General features: G+C 41.8%; 1 protein-coding gene across 33 annotated transcripts in view; it reads right to left on the bottom strand.

Annotated features, from left to right (window-relative positions):
- Window positions 1–25,294, bottom strand: part of trol (terribly reduced optic lobes) — a 531,158-nt gene that overhangs the window by 124,844 nt on the left and 381,020 nt on the right. For 30 of the 33 annotated variants that reach the window (XM_075888764.1, XM_075888744.1, XM_075888745.1 and 27 more), the window contains 8 exons: window positions 19,276–19,389; window positions 19,027–19,154; window positions 11,072–11,158; window positions 7,754–7,815; window positions 7,142–7,444; window positions 3,155–3,261; window positions 2,663–2,837; window positions 41–322 (listed from right to left, as the gene is read on the bottom strand). In XM_075888764.1, coding sequence (XP_075744879.1) covers window positions 41–322; window positions 2,663–2,837; window positions 3,155–3,261; window positions 7,142–7,444; window positions 7,754–7,815; window positions 11,072–11,158; window positions 19,027–19,154; window positions 19,276–19,389 — 1,258 coding nt within the window. The remainder of the gene's footprint in view (window positions 1–40; window positions 323–2,662; window positions 2,838–3,154; window positions 3,262–7,141; window positions 7,445–7,753; window positions 7,816–11,071; window positions 11,159–19,026; window positions 19,155–19,275; window positions 19,390–25,294) is intronic. The other 3 variants (XM_075888761.1, XM_075888771.1, XM_075888778.1) reach the window with 1 other exon arrangement.

The raw sequence follows: 25,294 nt of genomic DNA, 5'->3' as shown, positions 1-25,294 counted from the left end.
ACTGCTTCAGAAAGTGTGCTTCACTAGAGTGGTTGCTTACCTCCTTTCACAAACAGCACCGTCCTGATGTTGTCTGTTCCCATTTCATTGCTCGCAGTGCAGAAGTACTCGGCTTCATCAGACTTGCGGGCAGCGGGTATCCGGAAGACCCCATCAATGATTGTGTGCTCTGGGTTGAGATTGCCATTGCGCCCTCCTGACCATGCCACTGTTGGCTTGGGGAAGCCATCAGCCAAGCAGCGGAATTCGACTGGTTCCCCAACGTTCACCTCCTGGAAATGGGGTTCGATCCGAGCTCTGGGAGCCGATTTCTGGTCAAGTCCTGAAAAAAATAAAAATACTTCACACCCTTGCGACAAAAGAAAGCGAAAGCCATGCTCATTCAACAGAAATGAGCCACTTGGCGCACGCACTCCTGATTTGCATTAATTTGAACACTTCACACAAGCACTTTTATCTTTGTTTTTGAAAAGTATGGACACTTCAGTGAACATGTCTACTGGCAATACATGCACCTGTGTAGCTGCACACATTGTTGACGATGACAAGGAATGGCGGCAGCTTTCAGCCACTCACTCATTACACTATTAAATGGTGTGATGCCTGGTGAGGTCCTATACTTCTGCCACACAATTTTATGCTGATGGGCGAAGGAAAGACAGCATCTACCAAAGTAAAAACATATTCTCTAAAAGTCACTTCTTAATATATTCTTAAAAATATATTCTTCACATATTCTAATATAGCATTCTAAACACCTGCATTCTTAAGATAACTGTGGACAAGGCTCCCCTATGGAAGCAGAAATGTCTTTTTAAGAATATGTTTTTACTTTGATTGTCACGACCCAATCGCGTTTCAAAGAACCAAAATAAAGTTATTTTCCTTTCTTCTTTGGTTGGCATTGTGCTCCCTTTATCCACGTCTTTCCCCAACCAGGCGGCTATCTGCCAAACTCTCAACTTGAAAATATTACGTCCACTCACCTCAATAGTCAACTGACATGACACTGATATAGGAATTTTTTCGCAAAGGACTTTCAAGCACTGGCGGGGCACTAGGGTGAAACATCACAAAGAATAGGTGACTGAGACTCTGGCTCAAATTCAGGCTTGACTAGAAGCGAAAGGCGGGCGAGTTGGTACTTATCCATAGTGGGCAGCCCACAAAATGAACACACACAAGAGAAGGGAACAGGACCAGCGCTGTCCTTGTTTTCCTTTCTTGTGCATTTTCATTTTATGCGCTTCCCACTATAGTTTAGACTTGAGTCTGATTTTTGTGTAAAGTCATGTTAGTGTTAGTACCGCATGACATTTTTTGAGGCCAGCATCTGATGAGGGACACTAAAGGCAACTATTAAGTCAACGTTGATTGTTGAAATAGTGGTCCAGAAACATCACAGTGTTAATTTTGTGCCAAAGAAAGACCTATTTTGAAATAAAATCACGTTTTAGTCTGAATTGTTTTAGTGGTCCACATCAGGTTAGTGCACTTCAAATTATCTGCCTCAAGAAGCAGGCCGACCGGACCGACCTGCGTCACTGTTGCCATGCACAACGTTGCTCGGTTTCACTGTGCTAGTAGCAGCAGACCAAAAGCAGCGGCAGCCACAGCAGCAACAACAACCATTGATCAATTTCCCGCCATTGGCTCCGAGATTGCAGGCATTTTTTGGTTCAACTGCACCCCACTAGATGGCAATACCTTTCTAGTGTAACTACACGAAAATTGAATTTTTGAACCACTCATGCCATTCCCCATAGTAACTTCTGCCGGTTCTTTTTTCCATGAATCAAACAGAAACGAACAAGCAGCATTTTATTATGCCTCTTGATGCGTAGAAGTTTCTTTATTTAGTGCAGCTAGATTGATTACTAGTGATTAATTGTAGGCGGTTCGTCCGATGTCATAGGGATCATTTTGAGAATGCCCTACTGCGACGCATGTGTTCTTGAGCATTCTTGGTAAGTAGGGCACTGTTGTTGATAATTTAGTCGTTCTAGATGTTGTCATACATTGAGATTTTGCTCTGACAAATTGTTATTTGACTTTAGTGTCCCTTAAATGTGAATCATTATGATACAGTTGTGAAACCCCAAATAATGTCCCCTATGCTTTCCTGTCTGACAGTATTATTAGCTATTTCAGAGATTGCCATCTATCATGTCAAGCTTTGTGTCTGCTATTATAATACTGGGGATCGATAAAGCTCAATGTCCCAAGACCACCACATGGTTATGAAAGACGCTGTAGTGGAAGGCTCCGGAAATTTGTACCCCCTGGAGTCCTTTAATGTACACCTAAATCTAAGCGATGGGCCTCAAGAATTTCCGCCTCTATCAATAATGTGAACGCCGCAACGGGGATTCGAATCCGCGGCCTGCGTTCGAGCAGCATAGCGACCATGGTGGGTGAGCTTTGTGTTTGTTGGGCAGAGTGCTAGATGAGCTGGTGCACAGTGTAACCACAGCATGAAAAGTAAAAAATAAAATAAAAAGAGGTGGTGCAAGGGATGCATGTAACTGCTAGTGAGCTCGTGCTAACTTTTCACGGCTTTCTTTGCAATTTATCAAAGCTAAAGTTTCTTTTATTAAGTGCAGTGTTACGGAGTAACACTCGAGTTATGAAGCTAGTTCTAAAGAAGCATCTCTATGATTACCATCAACAAGAAGAATGGCCTTGTCTTGTGCAACGCTTGAGACGTCTGAACCAGTGCACACATATGTTCCATTGTCTTCAACACGAACATCAGGAACTGTCAATATTCCACTTGCTTCTGTGGCTCTTAAAGGCAGGCTTCCAAATTCTTTGGTCCACACCAATGAGAATGGTGCCTGAAATAAAGTTTAACAACACAGAGTCTTTTAAAATACTAACAATGCTGAGAAAACAATTATTCGGGTATATTTAAATAATAAGCAAGTATTCAGGCTGCCACTCACACATATTTATAGAACACTGTGAGAACTACAGGCACAGCACAAGAGCACAGCACCACTGTAAAGCTAAATGTTTCTATAGCAAAACACATCCTGCAGGTAAAATTTGGATTGTATGCTAACAATGTCATGTAACCATCATGAGTGTTTTTATTTACAAGAGAAAACACACCAAGTATTCACAAAAATTCAATACATTGGAGACACTTCACCTTTGATTGCGAATATCCAGTGCAGCGTATTGTCACTGTAGATCCCACTGGAACTCTTTGAATTCGAGGTTGCTCAACCTGAACTTTCATAGACTGGCCACCACCACCTAAAATATAGTAGCCCATTGTCATTGTAAGTCTGAGCACTTTTAGACATGAATATATTTCAAAAGTTATTTGTAGGTTACCTCGATTCCTTTTTTCTGAATCTCATGCAATGTTCCATAGACTTTGAACAGTCAGAAAGCAAGCAATCAGGTTATCACTCACACATAATAACAGAGCGCTGTGTGAACAACAGGCACAGCAGCACTGTAAAGCTAAAAATGTACCTATGGCAAAAAATATCCATTATGTAAAATTTGGATTGCATGCTAACAATATCATCCTATCAGTAATAGAGTTAAAAAGTTATCCTTTGAAATTGCTGCAGGATGATAATGAACTCCTAAAGTGAAGAAAAACATTCTTCTTCCCATAATCGATTCTTTGGCAAAGAAAAGCTTTTTTGTGTATTTCATTTATGGAAGGCAAAAAGTTTGAAAACCGGTCAAATATAAGGTGTGTATCAAAAAGTTAAAGTTGGTATGAGACTCTCTCTCAGGTCTGATTATAAGCAGCGTAGAATAAAAACATTCAAGTAAGAAGTTTTGTTAAGACAGTGAGAAAAATATACTTGTTTATATTGACTAAAATTATTTAGTTTATGCTCCTATACACATAATTACTAAATTTCATATCAAATGACTTATCATTGTTTAAAAAAACATTTCCTATGCAAGGACATATTTTATAATTAATGGAGTTCACAGTGGCACAACAGATATTAGTATGAAAAGAAGAGCCATTAGTGCCAACAGTCAAAAGAGTTGCAGGCATGTTAGTCAAGCTTTCTGCTTGGATCACCTTGTGGAATGACACTGCCAAATACATGGAAAAAAGGTTCAAGCTGTAAATATTTTCGCATCACGGTATTCTCGACCATGCGAGTTGTCCCATTCCAAGTGCTCGTCTATTAAACTTTTAAACGAAAGGTTTGTCTCCTAGCTAACAGCATCAATATGATGTCATTACACAATGTCCCTTTAGTGTCAGTGAAATTTAAACCATCTTGCATGTGAAAGTACCCAAGTATAGGTATACAATGCCAGTGTATAAATGAACCCATTATTTATCAAGGTTGGGTTAAAACATGAATGGCTAAAGTATTTAAAAGTGAAAGCTCACAGCATAATATGTTAATGTACAAAAAGAAAACTTAACAAAACCACAACGCACTATTACGCTATTTTAGCAGCGAAAAGAAAAAAAGCCTTCTATATTCAGTATGCTAGCTAGCTTCAAGTAATTCTGTGGTTAGAAGAAAAACGAATGATCAGGGTAGCTTATAAGCATGAATACAGATGCTAAGATTATTAATATTTTATTTAGGTGCATTCATGAAAGATGAAATGGTACTCCTAGTGCGCGTCATAGAGGGGATTTCAAAGAAAGGCTCTACTAAAACATGGAAAAAGGAAGAAACCTGAGAGACACACAGGTGCTTCTCGATGCTTTTGTCCTTTTCCAATGTCTTAGTAAAGGCTTTCTTCGTGTTTAAGTACGCACCAACTTGCCCAACAAGCAACACTAGTCTACCTCAATGGAGTGAAGCATAGATTTTTGTTTTCATTTCTTCTGGAGAGAGCTGCCACATGCCATGATGATCCTTTATTGCAGAGAGATTAGCAATATACAGTAGAGCTTGGAAGAGCTTCATGTGTCATTAAAATATTTTTCATAGTATTGATAATTCACTAAAAATAAAGAAAAGCTTAGAAATTGACTTAGAACTTTTCCATATTGAGGGAGAAATGCATAATTGTTTGTGTGCTGTCTATCATGGTGACTAACACCATGAAAACTTCCCTCCAAGAGAAAGCTTGAACATTCGCAGGCATATCTTCAGTACTAGCTCTTTCTCGACATTTGGGCTAACTTGAATTGAGTTCTTCTCAACGTGAAGCATTCCACAGTAAGTAGTAATTTCAAAAGCAGCCTTCATATTTACCTGAAAAACATCATTTTTAGACTGCAATTGGAGGGAAAGAAAACACTAGTGAACCAATGTAAGATATAAAAATATTATTGAAGACTGCAATAAATACTGAATATAAACTGGATGATCCATTTTGAAAGAACACTGTTAGGGAAGTTGTTAGAGACAGGGCTGACAGACAAATAATACCACCAATGGCTAATGTATTTCCTCAAATGTTGGCAACTGTTGGCTTCCAATGATGGTGCATGGCACGTGTAGCTAATGCCTTGTGCACACTACAGTTTTTGCTTGTAATATCTGCAACTTTCCTGCTCTCTACTATGAGCATCGTTTTTTTTCAGCATCTGTTTGTACTTCCTTCTATTTTCATGTCTACTGAAAAAAAAAAAATTCTTCAGTTTGTGTAACTCTTTGTCTGCATCCGCTTTCTCCGAGTGTATTTAAGCCGGCAGTGAAGCTGTTATTTAAATTAAAAAAAACATTGACCCCAAAAAGCTAACACTATGTTAGGTAGCATATTAAGTGCATAACTCATGCCAGTTAACAGAAATAAAATTATGCTAGCTGGGCATGCACAATGGGGCTATGAAGCCTGGCCGAGAACCTCTCCAAAGCATTTTGACACCAGTAAGTTTTCTTTTCCCACATTAATAGTAGCTTGAAAAATCTAAGAAAAGCAACTCAGAAGCAGATTTTAAGCTTGCCACTTACTCTTACGAGAGATTCCTGGCGGGTTGTCGTTGCACTTAAAAACGTCACAAACATAGTCTTTAGGCTTGTGCGAATAGTTAAATTTAAGTTCGAAGAGAATACAAACTAAGTAACGATTCTGGTTGAATAATTTTGAATCGAACTAGAATAGTATATATGACGTATAAAGAAAGCGGGCATACTTATCATGACCTAACTAACCTACAAAATATTTTTTTAAGTTCAAATAGGGCCTCTATGCAAATGCCATTTATTTTTTGTTCAGAGGTAGTCAAAACAACGTTGAGTAGTATCAGGATTTGAATTCAGAGTTTGAATTTGATAGTATCAGGATTCGAGGCTGCCAGTCATGATCCTTAAAATACGTGATATTTTAAAACTCATTATACTTTGAACATATAAGCCGTTGTAACAAGTTTTAAGCTTAATAAAATGAATTCATTTGAGAGTAATATTTTCATTGAAGGAGCCGTCCGACCTTCAAGTAGCCATGAAATGGATTCACTAAAGAAGCTTATTGTTTAATAAATTCACTTATGCAAAAATTTTTAGAATCCGTCCAGTACACATGGAATTATTTAGCATTTCTTGCACGTTGCAAATGCATTTTCTCTTATCGTCTCAATGAAGGCGTTGGAAGGTAAGCAGGAAGGAATGGCATGGGGAAAGAAAGTAGGCCACGCGTGCTTTCCGAGCTTGTGGAGTCATTTGCCGAGAGAAGAAAGCAATTTTTTGCTGTCTCCGAGAATTTATTGTGAATTGCACGATGCGTGATGCGCCATAAATATTTGGCATGTGTGTCTTTGGTAGCCTTGACTACGAATCAGCAGCATTTTCTGACAATGCTCAAAAAGTGTTGCAGGGCCCCTTTAAATTTGTAGAAAGGCGTGTAGGGGGGGGATTTCCCCTGGATAGGCTTTTTCATGGTTTCGCATTCCTACACTGCAGTAAAACTACATTACAAGCGGTACATTAGGACTAAAATGCATATTCGTTCCTTGCAAATACTTTGAAATTTTCAGTAATTTAAATTCTAATCAAAGCAAATTCAAATACCTTACTATTTGTCCGAATATTTGAAGCATTCAAATATTCGCACAAGCCTAGCAGTCTTTCTACGGAGAGACAGGCGAGAAATCGTTGTTGAAACACAGCCGGGGGTATCAGCATGAAACGACACCAGAAAGAGCATAGCAGGAGCGAAAAAGAAGTGGGGAAGATGCAGCGGCCATTACCCCGTACATGGATGAATGCCACCTCTTGAAATGAGCGAGTGGGCCAGACAGCTCGGCATGTATAGGTCCCATTGTGTTCTGTGCTCAGCGCTAGCACAGACAGGCTGCTTATTTGGCTGGACACTGATTGGATGACCCAGCCAGCCGATGCATTGACAGGAGTGGTGCCATGGATCCAATCAAACCGCATTGGCAGACGAGGCCCCGATACAGAGCATGTCAGAGTGGCACTGGTGCCTAGTGATGCTTCCAGGCTCTTGGGAATTATTGAAACCGTCGACACTGATGATGGCGCAGTGGTGCCTGGTGCACGAGTGATGATGAAGATGACAAAATGCAACAGTGCACAGGAAGCAGTAGCTGTGCATATCGAATGATCAAGCAGATTGAAACAGCTTTATAGTTGCATAAACTCGCCAAATTGAGTGGTTTGTCACTGAACGCATTTTTCACTTTTGCACTTCATACTGCCTGCTACCAACACATTGCATGTTTAATGTTCCCATTGCTTTACTGAAATGTGCATTTCAGATGGTTTGGCCTTACAGCGGTAGTTAAGTTAATGATAACTTGACTAATAGCTCCTGAATGAAATAATATAGCTATAGTTACCTCCTGAAGGTTCACAGCGACCTCCTAGCTGAAGAGGGTTGCCACTGTAGCCAGGTGCACATCTGCAAAAGTATTGCACTGGCTATGATGCCATACCTAGCAGAATAGAATAAGCAATTCACAGGAAAACCTAAATTAGCATATAGGCTTGCATGCATAAAATTTACATCAAAGCCTGGAGTTCAATCTTAAAGGGACACTAAATTCAAATAATAACTTACGTCAGAGTGAAAGCTTAATGTACGACAGCATCTAAAATGACATTGTTATCAACAGTGGCCTACTTACAGAGAGATTAGGATAAATGCACAAGAACACAAGTGCCGCTGTAGGACATTTTCAAAATGATCATGATGACATCAGGTGGACCGCCTACAATTAATCACTAGTAATCAATCTAACTGAACTAAATAAAGAACCTTCCGTGCATCAACAGATGCAATAAAATGCTGCTTGTTCGTTTCTATTTGATTCATGGAAAAAAGAAACGGCAGAAGTTACTATGGGGAATGGCATGAGTGGTTCAAAAATTCAATTTTCGTGTAGTTACACTAGACAGGTATTGCCATCTAGTGGGGTGCCGTTGAACCAAAAAACATCTGCAATCTTAGAGCCAATTGCGGGAAATTGATCAATGGCCGTTGTTGCTGCTGTGGCTCCCGCTGCTTTCGGTCTGCTGCTACTAGTGCAGTGCAGCCGGACAACGTTGTGCATGACAACAGTGACGCAAGCCGGTCCGGTCGATCCGCCTCTTGGGGTGGGTAGTTTTAAGTGCGCTAACCCGATGCGGTCCACTAAAACGTGATTTTATTTCAAAATAGGCCCTTCTCTGGGACAAAGGTAACACTATGAGGTTTCTGGACCGCTATATCAACAATCAACGTCGGCCTAATAGTTGCCTTTAGTGTCCCTTCAAAGAACACAACTACAGAGAACAACTATGAGTTTTATATGAGTAAGAAAACTAAGTGATAGTTTTAAAGTCAAGCAAGAGTTTGTGCACGACAGCACGCTGGAAAAAAAATGTGGAAAGTGAAGAAACACACTGTTTTTTTTTCTGCTGACATTGAGGTATGATTATTATCATAAAAAAATTATTATGTCCCAACTCAAGCAAGTCCTCCTAAATTTATGCATACCCAAGTAAAGCCAAACTTTTTCATCGCAATAATATAGACATACACTCAGCACTTTATTGACCTTGCACAGCATGGAACCATTAAACCTCCTCTCTCATGAATTCATCTGAAGCTGCACAGCTAGGTTTCCTTCTGCAAATTGCAACTTACTCAGCAATTCCAACAAGATAGATGTTAAGATAAGGGCGTGAAGTGAGTAAAAAAACAGCAATTCTGCTGGAATAAATGTTTTGACAGATGAACTTGTCTTCATTACTGTCGTGATGAAAACCCGTCTGCTTATTGAAATGTTGCCTTCACACACATATACTACACAACTATCCTTCATAATCTGTAGAGCATTTCATCAATTCATACCATTTTGGCAGGCAAACATGCTATAAAAGTAGCAACCTAATTTGCCAATTTATTCTTGTCTCGCATAAATAAGCAAGAACTTGGACATTTTTTCATTTCAATTCATCCTTATGTGCTGTGATCATATTAGTTTAAAGACCTGACCTTGACATGTGCTCTCATATCAAAGCATTCCATAATTTTTTTTCCACATACCTCTACACAAGACATGCCAGTCAATTGAAAAAGCTTAAAAACGGTGATATATTTCGGCTTCCATACAAAAGCCAGAACCTATAGCCTCACCTATGCACATACATTAAGGCATGCAGATCAATCAACACCACTGCAAACGTTGTGAACAGTGACGTCATTCTGGTCATCTGTTAGTTGCACTCATTTGTGCTTCGGTTTAACCGGTGAACTCTGTCCAATTTCATCACTTTGCAATGATTACCAGAGGCTGCTTTTTTAGCATTTCAATGTGCCGAGGCCTCTCACTGGGAAAGAATTCAATTTTCCAATGTGGCTTAACTGCCTGCATCCAGCAATAATTTATCTATGTAATTATTGCCATAATTAATAAATGTCTACTAATACAGAAAAAGTAATTATGAAGGCAGTGAGCAAATATTCAAATTACCTTATTTCCCGTGATTTGGGACACAGTTCATGAACCACCTTTTAAAAACATTTCAAGGATATAAGTATACAAGACCAGCATACATCAAACACATACATAACAAGTTGTTGTGAATACAAAAGTTCTGCAAACCCCTTAAAAATTCCATGCTCACGTACAGGGCTAGTGCATCATAACAGCAACATAATATTCACCATATCATATGACATGCTCCCGAAAGTGGTCAGATGCCCGTTAAGCTAAGCTGCAAAGGCGTTGCACTCAACAGCACCCACGTGTGCTCCTTCAAAGCTTGGCGTGCACTAACCTATTACGCCCCAGGAAAAACAGAAAGAAGGAGCGAGAAATATAAAGAAAAACAGATTAGAGGGTGCATAGTAAAATATGAAAATGAGCAAAAAAAAGAAAAGAGGTGAAAAAAAGGAAAAGAAGCTGCGGGGCGGAAAAATATCTTGGCAACGTGGGGTTTCAAACTGCATACCCACAATATGAGGGCGAGCATCTTAGCCCTCTGCTATCCAGGCACGCTAGCAGAGCAGAGCATGTTTCAGCAAGGAGGCGTCAAAGGGAAGTGGGAAAAAAAGGAGAGGAGAGAGAGCCTTGTAGCAAAGGGAAGTGACAAAGAGGAAGAGCGGAGATTCTACTGCAAGGAAGGGAAGAGGGGAGATGCTAAAGCCCTGCATAGCATAGCATAGCAAGGGCTCGTAACTTTTTCTGCCTGAATTTTTTTATGCTATATTTTTTTTACCTACCCTGCTATCGTTAATCTTGCAGGATGGCAAGGTCAGTAAAACATTGCTGTGATGCTGGGTTTTTACTTGTCACCCTAAAGCTGAAATAAATTGACTGATTGATTGATCGTATCACATCAATCCTTAACTTATTTTAGTTCTGGCTCATTTTTTTGTGTTTTTTTGCCTGCATCCTTGGTGGCTCCAACACTGTAATTCAGTATGTGACATGAGGTGAATTAAGCATTAAAAAAACTTGCACAAAAAATTTTCTAGGCAATAATTGAACTGCATGGTGCCATTACTGAGCTTGTTCTATACTTGAGAGGATCTGACCGCCAGCGTTTGCTACAAGCTTAAATTCTTTAGCAAGGGCCATTTCTATACGTGCACAAGAGGCGATGCATCAGCACTAAGGGCATGAGGCCTTTGTTCTACACCACAGTGAGACTGCACCGAATGAACTTACTGCTCGCAGTTTCGCCCTGTGTAACCAGGTGGGCAAGCATTGCATGTTGGCTTGTTGTCAGTGTCCAAAAAGCAAGTAGGCGAAAACCTGAAACAAAAAAAGACCATTAGTAACAATTAAGCTTTCACCAAAGGGAATAAGAAAAAAATCTTTGTATTATTGTGCATTCGCACTTATAGCGCTGTACACATAAATCGAACAACCACCACCTTCTCAATCCTGTGCCATCATGACCCGGGAACTTAACACACAGTGCTCCAGCATGCTTCACAGTAAAGCACCAGCTACTGGCCTGTCTTTTATTGCCTTTTTTTATAGAATATTTTCAGTGCTCGAAAGCAGTCAATCACACAAAAAGTTCGTGGTGAATTTTTATAAGAAAAATATGCTAGCAACGAACAATATACCTGTCATGCAATATGTTATAGCTCATTTATAGTTTCAGCTCAGTTTATGATTTCTAAAAAATACCAAGAACAGTTGCTACATTAGCAATGGACTTAATATATAATTACAAACTATACTAAGGCACATTGTTGGGCTAGTTGGTTGAGATTCAACATCTATATGGGTATAGCGCTGTGTGTGTGTCTTTTTTTGTGTGTTTTTGTTGTGGTGCACTATACCCATATAACCCATATAAATGATGAAATACAAATCATACTCATGAAAAAAATTTATCGTAAGTGAACAGTCACAAGCTTCTAGAATGACAGAGCCATAGTGGCATACCAACTGCTTTGCGAGTGGGGGGCCTAGGTTTTCTCACTGCATCGGCTGTACACACACACACACACACACACACACGCACACACACACACGCACGCACGCACGCACGCACGCACGCACACACACACACACACACACACACACACACATATATATATATACTTTAATGTTAATATCACATCGTGCTGTTGTCCATGTTTATTTATGTGCCACGTTGATAAATGTGTGATATTAGATGCTAAATAGGTTAAGCTTGGGGGTCTGCCCAGCCATAAGGTAGGAAAGAATATATATATATATATATATATATATATATATATATATATATATATATATATATGTATAGACAAAGCTAGGGAACATTGCCCTCACTCTGTCGTACAGGCAGACTAAATTTTTGTAGCCCACAAGACGTTTTATTTACAAAAACATGATTCAAAGCAGTTTACTAATGGATTTCTATATACCGGAAAAATTACGAAACAGTAGCTTGTACTGGTGCTTTGTGCAGTGGACGGCCAGGTTTGTTAATTGTTCATTACGTTCCCATTTCCTGTGGCGCTTTCATACTGTCACGTTGGCGCACCTTGCAGTTCCTCCGATATAAATATCACCACATACCAGAGGGTTTTGATAAACCCCGCAATGGCGAACGCATATGTGACCATGCTATTATTGTGCTCAATAGTAGAAAGTTTTTGTACTGTGTTTCTTTGCCATCCAAGTAGTGTTTTGCAGTATTCAAGACAATTTATGATGAAACAATACCATCAAAGGTTCTGGCATGGTATTTTAAGTGGTTTTCCTTTACAAAATTATACCAATTTGGATTGCATTATCTCTTGTTGTCAAGTTTGTATTTAATTTCTCCACAAAGACAAGACGGTATAATCTACATGACTTGTAAATTTAGCGGTGCTACTAATGCTTTGATCCCACTGATGCAAAGTATAAAACGAAAAGTTCTCAAAACACGTTTTAGGGGCCTGCCAGATTTAAACTTTTTTTGGACTGACCATTCTATGTGCGAACTGGAGTCTGATTTCAGCATTCTAAATAGCATGACTACAGAGAACATCTTCCTTCTTTATTACCTAATATTTGCACTTTTTATACGAATCACGTAGTTGACAAAGCTAAGTATTTCAGATGAGCCTTAAGAATAAGCTGTGTGCTAACTTTTAACCATGCGAGTTTGCTAATCTAGTAAAAGCTTGTTAATATAACACCCATTAATTTGGAAAACTGGATAATTCAGACGTGTTCTGGCATGCATAATTAATGGCACAAAAGCTTTTATTTATTTGTTGAAATTTGGCCATGATCAGGTTAATGAATTCCTTGAAGGGCACAGAGGATGAAACACTGCAAATATATGATGAAAAGACAAGAAATCAACATTTGCCAACAGCCAAAATCGATGTGAACTTTCAGAAAGCCATGGTCGCCACTCACAATTGTGCAGTCGGTTTGTAACAAGGTATTGGACCAGAGCACCCTTTCAATTGCCCACAGGGGTCTTAAGCCGTGTTTAGAGAGCGAACGAAGACGCAAATGACGAAAATTGCGTCTAAGGCAGTGCTCTTACAAAAAAAAAGGCTGGTTTGCTTTATAATGGTGCCAAGCCTGAAAAAAGTGCACATCTGGAGAGCCTTTTTTTGTTTTTTTAGTCCTCTTTTCTTCTTTGTCTTCTCATTATTTCTGTCGTTTCTCTGTATTTGTTTCTATTGATTTCTTTCCTTCTATCTATTCTTGCTCTCACTATTTTTCTTCCTACTTTTTCCCTTTCTCTTTCTATGTCATGCTAGCTTTCTCCTTTTCTCTTTATTTGTCCACTTTTCACAGGTAGAGAAGAAGGTAGAAGGAAATGGGCGAGGCAAGGGTGAGCAAGGCAAGCAAGATGAGCGTAAAGTATAACTCCGAGAGCTTTGCGAATTTGAGATATCACGGAAGCCATACTTTACGCTTTCATTGAATGCCATGCGGCGGCGCTGCAAATAAGCTCAATGTCTAATTTCTTAAAGTTTACTTCACATTTCAGGAAAGATTTTTTAGCAACACGTTCCAAGTGAAGCTAGTATTAAGAAACAAAGGAAAGTAATACAGATCAAGAAGTTGCACTACAACATTAAAATTTCACATCTACAGTTGTGATTTGAACTCTGGCCTTAGCAGGCATTCTACCTTTCCACCACTTCTATGGAGCCATGCGCAACTCAATGATTATACAATGCAGATCGGTTATGGCGGCTCAAGCGACTTCATTTTATTTGGCTTCACAGAAAAAAGCCCATATAGAGTTTCAGTTCGCATCTCAGTGGGCAGCCAACAATGCCCACTGTTGAAAGTAGGGGGCTCAGCCCCCCTTACTTTTCTTAGTGGGGGGGGCAGTGTCCCCTTTGCCCCCTCCCCCTGGGAGTATGCCTATGAAGAGCCAATAATGGCAATAAAGCCAACAATTCAGTCATTTCAGCCTTCAGCAGCTCAGTGAAGAAACAAGGTGGAAAAATAAACTGTTTGGGCATGCAGGCTTGTAACTTGTTATGCAGTAAACATGCTTATAACAAACCTCAATATAACGAATTCCTTGATATAACGAAGTTTTTCAATTCCCCGTCATCGCTTCGTAGAAGCACATGTATTTGCAACCTCTATGTAACAAATTTAAAGCAACAGCGGGAGACAACCTTGATATAGCGAATTTTCCCCACGGACAATCTAGGAATTTCGCTCCGCATTTTGGTACGAGCGTGCATCTTCTGGGCTGCCCCGCCGTCAATGACGCGCGGGTGTGCGCCAGGCGGGCAGGCAGGCCTGCACCGCACGCACCGGCGTGGCCGCCGTTCTCGCCGCCGCGGGCGCATGCGCGAGTGTGCCCCCCCCCCCCCCCCAACTCTTAAAAACAAAAAAAAAAAACTACTTTTGCGCGTTGGCAGTGCCACGCTTTTAGTAAGCGTCATATATGTGGGGCCGTGTAGCCTATGGAGGGCGCTTTACCGAATAGTTTTCCGCAGCGTCCGTGTTGTTCGCTATTTGTTTTTGACGCCGCGCGTGCGTGCAGTTTCACTGCGCGCGCATGTAGTGGCCCCGACGACGTTCAGCTTTTTTTTTTTCTTATTGCGATAGCAAATATATATATATCCAGTCTCGGCTGATTTATTTTTTTTTTGCCGCCGCCATTCACCATGTATATATAGATATATAAACTCAAGACAGAAAAAAAAAAAAAAAAAGAGCCGCCCGCGCTCGGCGCCCTGCATGCTGCATGATAAGCGCCCCGACGCGCGCTTATCTCCAACGCGTACTTTGCCGCGCCAGTTTAGGTGGGGGGGGGGGGGGGGGCGGTTGCTTGCTTGTGCACGCGCGTGCTTATCCTTCGGTGGGGAAATTTAGTCGCGCGCCTTCGACTTTGAGCGGAATCATTGAGTTTAGTTGCCGGGCGCACAAAAATCTCTTCGCTCACTGGCCAGGCACCGTTTGCGAAAAGAGTGCGCTTTTCAAACACAGCGCAGTAACAAAATTAACTGGGGCACTTGTTAGCGCGCACTCGTATTTGCACCTGTGATTACGTGTCGTGCCTCGTTTTTGTTTAAACGGCGCGTCCAGTACCGAGCGTTAAATGTTGTTAGTTCGTTCTCGTCCTGTGTATGCCGTTTTCGTGCGTGAGCCGCGCGCTGCACGTTCCGATCTGCATGCCGTTCTCAGCGTTATACATTCCAAGTTGTTTCCATCGCATTCATTGCTTCGCGCTTGTGGCGAAACTGTGACATTTCTTAATTTCGGACAACCGTGTCCTCACCACCGCGGGGACGTCAGATTAGGCGCTGATGGAAAGTAACTCTCCGTGACCACGGTGACGACAGACGTCGGCTCGTTACGCGCTTTCGTTTTGCGCCGTGAGTTCGCAGTCTGGTAGCTTTCGGGATTCGCCGATTAGTTCAGGCAACATGACGGCACATTGACTGCAGTGCTATGAACGCAATAGCAGAAAATTGTCATGCTACAAGAAGCAAGGCCTACAGCAAATTCTTTTGGATCCGATATCGCGGAACTCGTACAAAACGCTCGTTCAAGACGGGTTGAAGACGGGAGAAGTGCCCGTTCAAGACGGGTGGTTTACTTTCTGCATTTCACGGCAGTTCTGACACGCGAGAGATGTTATCTTATGCAGTTTCCAGGCGATATGGGATGTACCCACTCTTCTGATCTCTGCTTCAGCAGCGCTCGCGCGCTTTTACCCGCTTGTGAAAGGATGCGCGGGGGCATGTTAGGGAACATGGCGGCGACGGCAAAAACCCGCCGTGAGTGTCCATACAATTTCCATCACAATAATAATGCAGTTTTTTACTGTCAATAAACAATTGTATCGGGCCAGTTGGTAAGGATCCATCTTGCTAGGAAGCGCAGCCATGGGAACCGGATTGCCAGGATCCTGCGTTCGGAATGTCACAGGCAGACAGGCCTCTACCGAGATATTCTGCGCAATCATATCTACATGGAATGCAGCTCAACAAACCAGAAGAAGAAAAAATGGCGTGAATTGGGGGGCCTTGTAACCTGCGAAACGGAACGCCTTTGGTCAACAATACTGTCGCAACTCAGGTCCAAGCGCCAACCGAAGAAACCTGGCGAGGACAACATTATTCACACCACGGATGACGTCATTCTTCCTGAATATGTGAAAAAGACATTAAGACGAGGTCCCAAGTATGCGCTTGTGTTGTGTGTTCTTTGTAATAGTGGCTGCGCTTCCTAGCAAGATGGTTTACTGTCAAATAAGTGTTTTTGCTTAGCTCTGCCTTCAGTCCCCTTTTTTTTTTATTTGTGCATTAACTTTTTCGAATTTTCGAGCCGAAACTGCATATAACAAAATCCTTTTCATAACGAATTTTCCGGGAATTTATCAATTTCCTTATATTACGATTTAACTGTAGTACATAACTGGTGCAGCAAGAGAAGTACTGCTGGCACAGTGCGATGCAAGATGAAAAGAGCTGGTAAAGGATCTGTGACAGAGCTCAAGACAACAAATACATTGGTGAGCAGCCAGACATAATTACCTAAACTCTGCTCTCAGTGCAGAAATACTTATGTCTTTTGAATACCAATAGCCAAATAACATATTGAAGAGTTCTAATCAGGTTAAATCAACTGATCAAACATGTTTCATGTGAACATCCTTGATATTTAATTGCATATAATTTATTTATCAGCAATATTGATTATTCATGCACACATGTAAGACAAAATCAATCACATGCTGAATCCTTAATAGCTATGCAGGGTGAAAGCTTTCAGCAGGCTGTTTCAGAAAGTAGTCAAACAGAACAGAAAGTCAGGCTACTTTGTTTGAATGCAGCATGCAAACTTCGTATTGTCTGGTTCTCCTCTCTTGCTTCCGTGTTTGCATACCCTTGCTCCTTCCACAATGGTTTGGCAACAGTCTGCCTAATTTTATCTCTTGAAGCGAAACTAGTGTGCCACACTTCAAAGAAACACTAGAGATTAATTTTATCTGGAAAAAACTATATGTACAGTAGAGTCTCGATAAACGGAACTTCTGGAGACCATGACATGTTTCATATAACAGAAGTTCTGTTTACTGAGAGCTGCAAAGCACATGTACAGAACCAACTGTGTTAGATGCAGTTGTTCCATTTAAGCAGCAGTTTTGTTGAAGACATTTCCGTCCACCGAGTCTACCCCAGTGAACCCCTGATATCCTGTTAACGTAGAAATAAGATCCATATGTCTACGTCTGTCAATAACATCAAATCGACATACCCATAAAGTGTGATTCTCAGAGTCTAAAGAGCCTATGTATTATTAACGTCGTATGCACTTCTCTCTCGGATAAAAACTAGACGTCACAAATGATGTCACATATACATGCTCCCAATATTAAATGCATCGCAGAACTTGCCATTTTTCAAAACCACTTTAGTTGACGTTTAGAATGATAAATATATATTGCCACATAAAATCTCGAAAGTACTTGAACATAAATGAATATGTAACGTTTGAGCATGCGTAATGCATACACTTACATGCGTGAGGAGATTAAGTGAGTCAACGAACATAAAATTAACATGAGTGGCGTTAGTGCTGCGGTTCATGGTAGTGCGAAATCATGCAGCCTGAAGGTGCTTTTAAGTATGAAGCACTTTATGGGCCTGGGCTGTCGTCAGTTCGCGTATGCGAGCAAAACCACATAACAAATAGAAAAGATGAAGCAAACAAGAAATAGAAAGAGATGGAAAAGGAAGAAATAGAAAGACAAATAGAAAGTGCAAGGGAAATAGATGAAAGAAATACAGGAGAAATAAAGACAGAAAAGCTGAAAAAAGAAAGAGGAGGAAAGGAAGCTCAAGAGAAACAAAGCAGGCTTATTCCCACCCCCACGCTGCCTTCGTACTTGCTGCATGTATAGTTTTGTGTGCTAGATACCACTGCAGTCTGGCTTTTAGCTGGTGTGCTATATTTATTGAAAGCATCAACGTCGTGAGCCTGGCCATAACTTTGTCGTCTGATAGCAATCCGGCAAGCCTCAACCCGCTGCAGTGGTCTAGTGGTTAAGGTACTTGGCTGCTGACCCGCAGGTTGTGAGTTCGAATCCCGACTGCGGCGGCTGCATTTTCTATTGAGGCGAAAATGCTGTAGGCTCGTGTGCTCAAATTCGGGTGCATGTTAAAAAACCCCATGTGGTCGAAATTTCAGGAGCCCTCCACTACGGCCTCTCTCCTAATCATGCGGTGGTTTTGGGATGTTAAATTCCACATATCAATCAATCCGGGCAGCCTCATGCCTTTGATGCTCTCTAAAAGTACAGCTGAGCTGCAATGAATAAGACTGCCATGGAACCGCAGGTGCAACACACCAACTACATGCAGTAAAAGTGCAAAAGCACAAAAAAATTCTTTTATTTACTAAATGACAATGTCTGTGTATATATAATGAATGTCCATTCAATGTCCAAGTGGAACATACCTGCAACCTTGCTCGGCCGAGCTTATCATAGTTGCGGGTACATCTAATCTTCATAATTTAAATTTCTATGGATATCTAAGAGGCATTTACAATGTTCATGAGAAACATACCATGTATGTCTACATAATATTTGTGGTTCACTGGGACTGTACTCAAATTTGCACTTTTTGGGGAGTAATGCAAACACAATGTCACTGAATTAAATTTTCAAACAGGCAATGATTGCATTCATTTCTTACTGGTTGGATGGCATTGTGTGCGGACACGGACAAGGTTTACAGTCCTCAGGTGTGCCCCTGGTTGCGTCACCATAAAATCCATCAGCACACCTCTGGCAGTAATCTCCTACAGTGTTGTGCCTACACCTCTGGAAGCACCAAGGAAAGCAAGGATACCCAGATTAATTCACAGACAAAATGGATAATCTCTGCATAGCACAAAGCAGTATATTAGCAGATATTGCACTTTTTAACGATATGAGTACTTACAACACAGTTTCCAGAAGCTGCGTCACACGACTCTGAGTGGCCATTGCAGCGGCATCGTGTGCACCTTCCAAGGCCAGGGCCACTGACATCCCTAATGTAGCCCGGTGCGCATTCCTTAGGTGAAAGACATAAATGAAAAGCAACATGTAAATAGCATGCTTTATGATTTTTCATAAAAACATTTACCAGAATCCTGGAAGAATGCCAAAATCATGTTAATACATAAGAAAGAAGATGCCAAGGACTTGCAAAATTACGGGACAGTCAGCTTACTGTTCGTTGTCTACAAGCTTTTTAGGAAAATATTAGCTAATAAAATTAAGACGCCATTAGAGTTCAATCAATTAAAAGACTAAGCAGGGTTTACTACATGCTACTCAGCAATAGATCGTTATGTATACTATAAATCAGGCAACAGAGAAATGCGTGGAATACAAACAACTCCTATACATAACTTTCACAAATTTTGAGAAGGCATTTGATTCGGTCAAGATATCAGCAGTCATGTAGGTCCTGCGATATCAGGGCTTCGACGAAGCCTATATAAACATACTGAAAGAAATGTACAGCAGATCCACAGCCATCATAGTCCTTCATGAAGAAAGTGATAAAATCCCAATAAAGAAGGGTGTAGGGCAGGAAGACATGATCTCTCCAACGCTATTCACTGTGTTTACAGGAGGTTTTCAGGGCCTTAGATTGGAAGGAGTCAGGGATAAGAGTTAATGGGGAGTGCTTTAGTAACCTGAGCTTTGCCGATGACATTGCATTGCTCAGTAACTCAGGGGACGAATCGCAATACATAATTACTGAATTAGACAAAGAGAGCAGAAAGGAAGGTCTTAAAGTTAATCCGCAGAAAACGAAAGTAATGTACAACAACCTCTGAAGACAACAGCGCTTCAAGATAGGTAGCAGGGCACTTGAAGTTGTTAAAGAGTACGTCTACTTAAGACAGGTAGTAACTGCGGAGCCGAACCACAAGATTGAAGTAACTAGAAGAATAAGAATGGGGTGGAGCTTATTTGGCAAGCATTCTCAATGAATGGTAATCTGCCACTAACCCTCAAGAGAAAGATATATAATACATGCGTCTTGCTGGTATTTACCTACGGAACAGAAACCTGGAGGCTTACAAAGAGGGTTCAGCTTAAATTGAGGACGATGCAGTGAGAGATGGAAAGAAAAAAGATCGGTGTAACCTTAAGAGACAAGGAGGAGGAATAGATGAGGAAGGACAGGGAGGTTAGCCATAAGAGACAAGAAGGGAGCAGAGTGGGTCAGGGAACAAACCGGGGTTAGCGATATCATAGTTGAAATCAAGAAGAAGAAATGAATATGGGTCAAACACGTGGCACATAGGCAGGATAACCGCTGGTCATTAAGGGTAACTGGCTGGATTCCCAGAGAAGGCAAACACACAAAGGGTAGACGGAAAAATAGGTGGGCCAATGAGATTTAAAAGCTTGCAGGTATAATGGGGCAGCAGAAAGCACAGGACCAGGTTGATTGCAGAATTTGGGGAAGGCCTTCTCCCTGCAGTGGGCATAATGAAACTGATGATAATGATGATTATGATGATGGTGGTTGCCATGGTGGCGACAGCACGACATAAAATGGGCTTATCTCAAATGACTACAAGGATGGTAGGCAACTGCAGCCATTATGGTAGAACTCACACATCAAGAGAGTTCAAACATTCACTCAAACCTCGATAAAACAAACCTGAATATAACGATATACTTGAAGACAATCGAGCCTCCCATTGATTTTTAATTTAATATAAACTGCAGCCCAACTCCATGGTTTACTGCTGCAGCACGAGAATCGAAGGCCAGAACAGATCGTCACCTTCTTCGTCAATCTTTTTTCCAACAAACTGCCCCACGCACAAAATTTCGCAAAAAGTTCGATTCCAACGGTTACATATGCTGAGAAGTACAAGTTGTTTCACAGTAGCCCTACCCAGTAGTCTGTGGAGCTCCACTATCAGAAGAATCTGTAGTTTCCAGGGCTCACTAGACCAGTGTAAACAGGGCGCCAACTTTTGACTTAACATTGTTCCCATTTACAAAAGGCATCTGTTAAATCAATGTTCCGAGGAAAGCATGCTGCGCAAGCTTTCGTTTCTTCAGCATTGAATGCTCCCTTAGAAGCACTCCTCTGCTTGCACTTGCAGTAATAAAAGCAGCATTTTGCTTTTAGGAACAGATTCCAGGGCAGAAAAAATGGTGGTTTGGAGCAGCCTTAAGTGCCTTCGGAGCAAAAAAAAATGCTAGTTTAAGGTAACTATTGGCGTTTTCAATGTAGAAGCATGTTCCTAACAACTCATAGAGACCGACACATCATTTAAGCACCACATAACTGTTTATATTTATTATTTAAACATGCAGTGTGCTAGCATACAGTTAGTACACAAGCAGTATAGTAGTATCATTGGCGTAAATAATAGGGGATCAGGGGGCTGCAGGCTTTTCTTTTGTTCAGGCTTAGAGGCACTTCCCTGGAAAATGTACCCCTTGAGATTTAGCTTTAGCACATGATATAATATAGTTGACAGTTACGTAAAGTGCAACGAACTTTTCAAGTGGCAACAAGCAAAAGCAAGATTCTCTCAGATTTTTTTTTTGTCGTGGATGACGAAGTCGTCGTGACCTTGAGTGGTACAGTTGCCGAAGAGCTTAGCTTGCTCCAACGAGTCTGCTCTATCGACCAAACAGAGCTTTACGGCGCTGCCAAGCCTTATGAAGACGTGTTTGAAGGTCTAGGTCAACTGGAGGGTATTGTCTACCATCTTAAGCTCAAGCCCGAGTCCAAGGGAGTAGTGAAACCAGCATGGCAGATTCCAATAGATTACAAAGCAAGATGAAAGCTGAGCTCAACCGCATGGAGACTGCTGGAGTCATTGAGAAAGTGACCGAGCCGACAGAGAGGGCCAGAAACATGGTCCTTGTTACGAAAGGAGAAAAGGTACGCATTTGTCTTGATCCTTTCGATCTAAACAAAGCTTTGCTTCAAGAGCACTATCCAATGCCAATACTGGCACACTGCCAATAGAGTACAATAATGACAATACTGACAATAATGACAATACTGCACCACACTGCCTTCGGTCAGTGTGGCGCAGTACCTTACAACTTTGGATGCAGTCTCCGGTTTCTGGCAGATCAAGCTTGATAAATAAAGATCCAAAATTGGCACTATGTGCACTCTATATGGCCGTTACAAGTTTTTATGGATACCATTTGGAATCTTGTTCTCACCAGAAATATTTTAGCGAGCCATGCACCGAGTACTAGAAGGCCTCGAAGACATAGCGGTTGTCATGAACGACATTCTAGTGTGGGGCCGATCAAGAGAGCAGCATGATGCAAACTTTGAACACGTTCTACGACGTTGTCGAGAGTACAAACTGAAATTGAACAAAAACAAATGCCATTTTTTACAGGAGTCTGTCCGGTACCTGGGACACGTTCTGACACGTGACAGCCTGAGCCTGGATACCCAACGGCTAGAAGACATCTTGCAAGTCCAAATGCCGAGCAACCAGAAAGAGCTGCAGACGTTCTTGGGCATGGTAAATTTTGTCTCTCGCTTTATTCCGAATCTGTCAGACCTAACAACACCACTTTGAGAACTGCTAAAGAAGAATGTTTCGTAGCTTTGGGAAGACCACCAAGATGCAGGCTTCAAGGCTCTGAAGGAAGCGCTTGCGACAGCGCCTGTACTAAGTTATCATGAGAAGGGAAAACCAATTAGGCTGTCAGTAGATGCCAGCCAGAATGTAATTGTCACAGTGATCATACAAGATGGGTATCTACTAGCGTATTCATCGCGTTCCTTGACAAAAACGCAGCAAAGACATGCCCAGATCAAAAAGGAGATGCTGTCAATTGTTCGCGGCTGTGAAAGGTTTCCCGGCTATCTTCTCAGGCAGCCTGAAATTGTGGGTAGAATCTGACCACAAGCCACTAGAAATGATATTCAAGAAGCCATTATGCCAATGTCTTCTAAGCCTTCAACACATGCGGCTCAGCTTGCAAAGGTACCCGACAGTCATCCCATACACACCCAGAAAACTGCTATTTGTTGCTGACGCTTTACCACGGTCGCCGAGCAAAGCAACATTACAAGAACAGTGCCTGAATTATCAGTTGAACACCATTGCCTGCCTGCCGGTTTAAGACACACGGCTGAGCCACGTTCTGCAAGAGACCGACCAGGACCCTGTGATGGTAAAACTTCGGCAGTATGCAAGCAGTCAGTGGCCGGAGAGCAAAGCTCACAGCAGTGGGCTACAGTGCTACTGGAGCTTCTGGGATGAGCTGCATACGCAAGATGGCCTAGTGTTCAGGAACAACCGCCTTATTATTCCTGTGAAGATGTGCAACGAAATTCTTGTCTACCTTCATGCGGCGCGTGGAGGGGCGGAAAAAATGAAAGCACCTGCCCGAACTGTCCTTTATTGACCTTTTATAAACAGCGACATAAAAGAAGTTGCTCGACACTGTGGCACCTGCGAAAAGCACAAGCCACGAAATCTGCACTTGCCATTGATCAGCCATGAAATTCCAAGCCTACCCTGGGAGGTTGTTGGAGCTGACATATGCTATCACAATGGCACAGTACTTGGTGGTTGTTGACTTTTATTCCATCTTTGAAATCAGGCCTGTGACGTTGACAGCCGACAAGGTGATTGCTGCTTCCGCAGGCATATTCACCACTCATGGCTTCTTCCAGCGCCTATGCATGAACAATGGACCACCATTCAGCAGCCAGAAATGTTGTGAATTTGTCGGTAAGATTGGCTTGCACCATATTTGCTTCAGTTCCTATCAATCCCACTCAAACAAAATGGCTGAACGTGCAGTACAAGAAGCCTAAAAATCTTAAAAGGTATAGGTATGGCTCAGTAGATTTTTTCGCTGCCTTGTTTGATTGAAGGAACACACCCCGCGATTCCTATTTGAAATATTCAATGCAGAGGCTCATGGGCGGACATGCGAGGACGCTGCTGCCAGTCACAGAAACCCACTTGCGACCACTGACTATACCCCCGGAGGTGGTCCAACGGCGGCTCCATAACATCAGAAGTAGACAACCTTCCTTCTACAACAGGGGTACAAAGCCTTTACCAGGACTTCCTGATGGCTCCTGCATCACAGTGTACGTGTCTTCAAAGTCCCGGTCTCCTGCTATGGTTGTCAAGCCTGCGAACAGTACGAGAGCCTGCATTGTCGATACCAAAGATGGGCTCCAATTGCAGAGTACCAGAGATCATCTCCGCTTGGCCCCCGCTCCACTGGTGCCCCCCACGCGAGAAGATCAAGCCGACGTCAGTCTCGTCGAGCCGCAACTACGCAAAAATGAATGCAACCGACGGCCACCGTAAAAATATTCATTGCCAGAACTGTAAATTTTGTTTTCGTTAAAATGGGAGATGTGGCAGACATGCATGCACACACGTGCCCAGTTAGCAGCAACACCCTTCGAGATAACATGTATATAAGAGCGCGCGCTATCATTCAATAAAGCATTCCTTGGACGCACACTCGTGCAAGCTACAGAAAGGAGACATGTTACCACGTTGCGCGTGTTGAGAAGCGGCCGCATAGTTCTTTTCACCATGCCGCACACACAAGTCCGAAAAGAAGAAAGTTATGTCCAGAGACCATTGCAATGTGCCGCAATGCATAGCATCGCGGTGGAAAGATGGCAAAGTATCGTTCTATCACTTCCCGAAGGATGTAGACGACGTGCTACGAAGAATGACGCAGATCAGAAACTTGCACGTTTGAAAGAAGGTGACGGACACTACAGTAGTTTGTGCAACTTAATTCTCCTCAGTGAGCACACCATTATTTACCCTGAGTACATTCTTATCAATATTCGGGTTTCTGTAAGTGCAGAGTATAGTTTTGTTTATATAAGCAAGCACTTTAGGAAACTTATAGCGCTATCTGTATGACTATTTCTCGTATATACTTGTTTTTTGTGCAAGTCTTAGTGCTCCCGATTC

This window comes from Rhipicephalus microplus, chromosome 3 (genome assembly GCF_043290135.1).
Source record: "Rhipicephalus microplus isolate Deutch F79 chromosome 3, USDA_Rmic, whole genome shotgun sequence".
Taxonomy (NCBI): Eukaryota; Metazoa; Arthropoda; class Arachnida; order Ixodida; family Ixodidae; genus Rhipicephalus; species Rhipicephalus microplus.
This window is presented reverse-complemented; position numbering and strand designations above follow the sequence as displayed.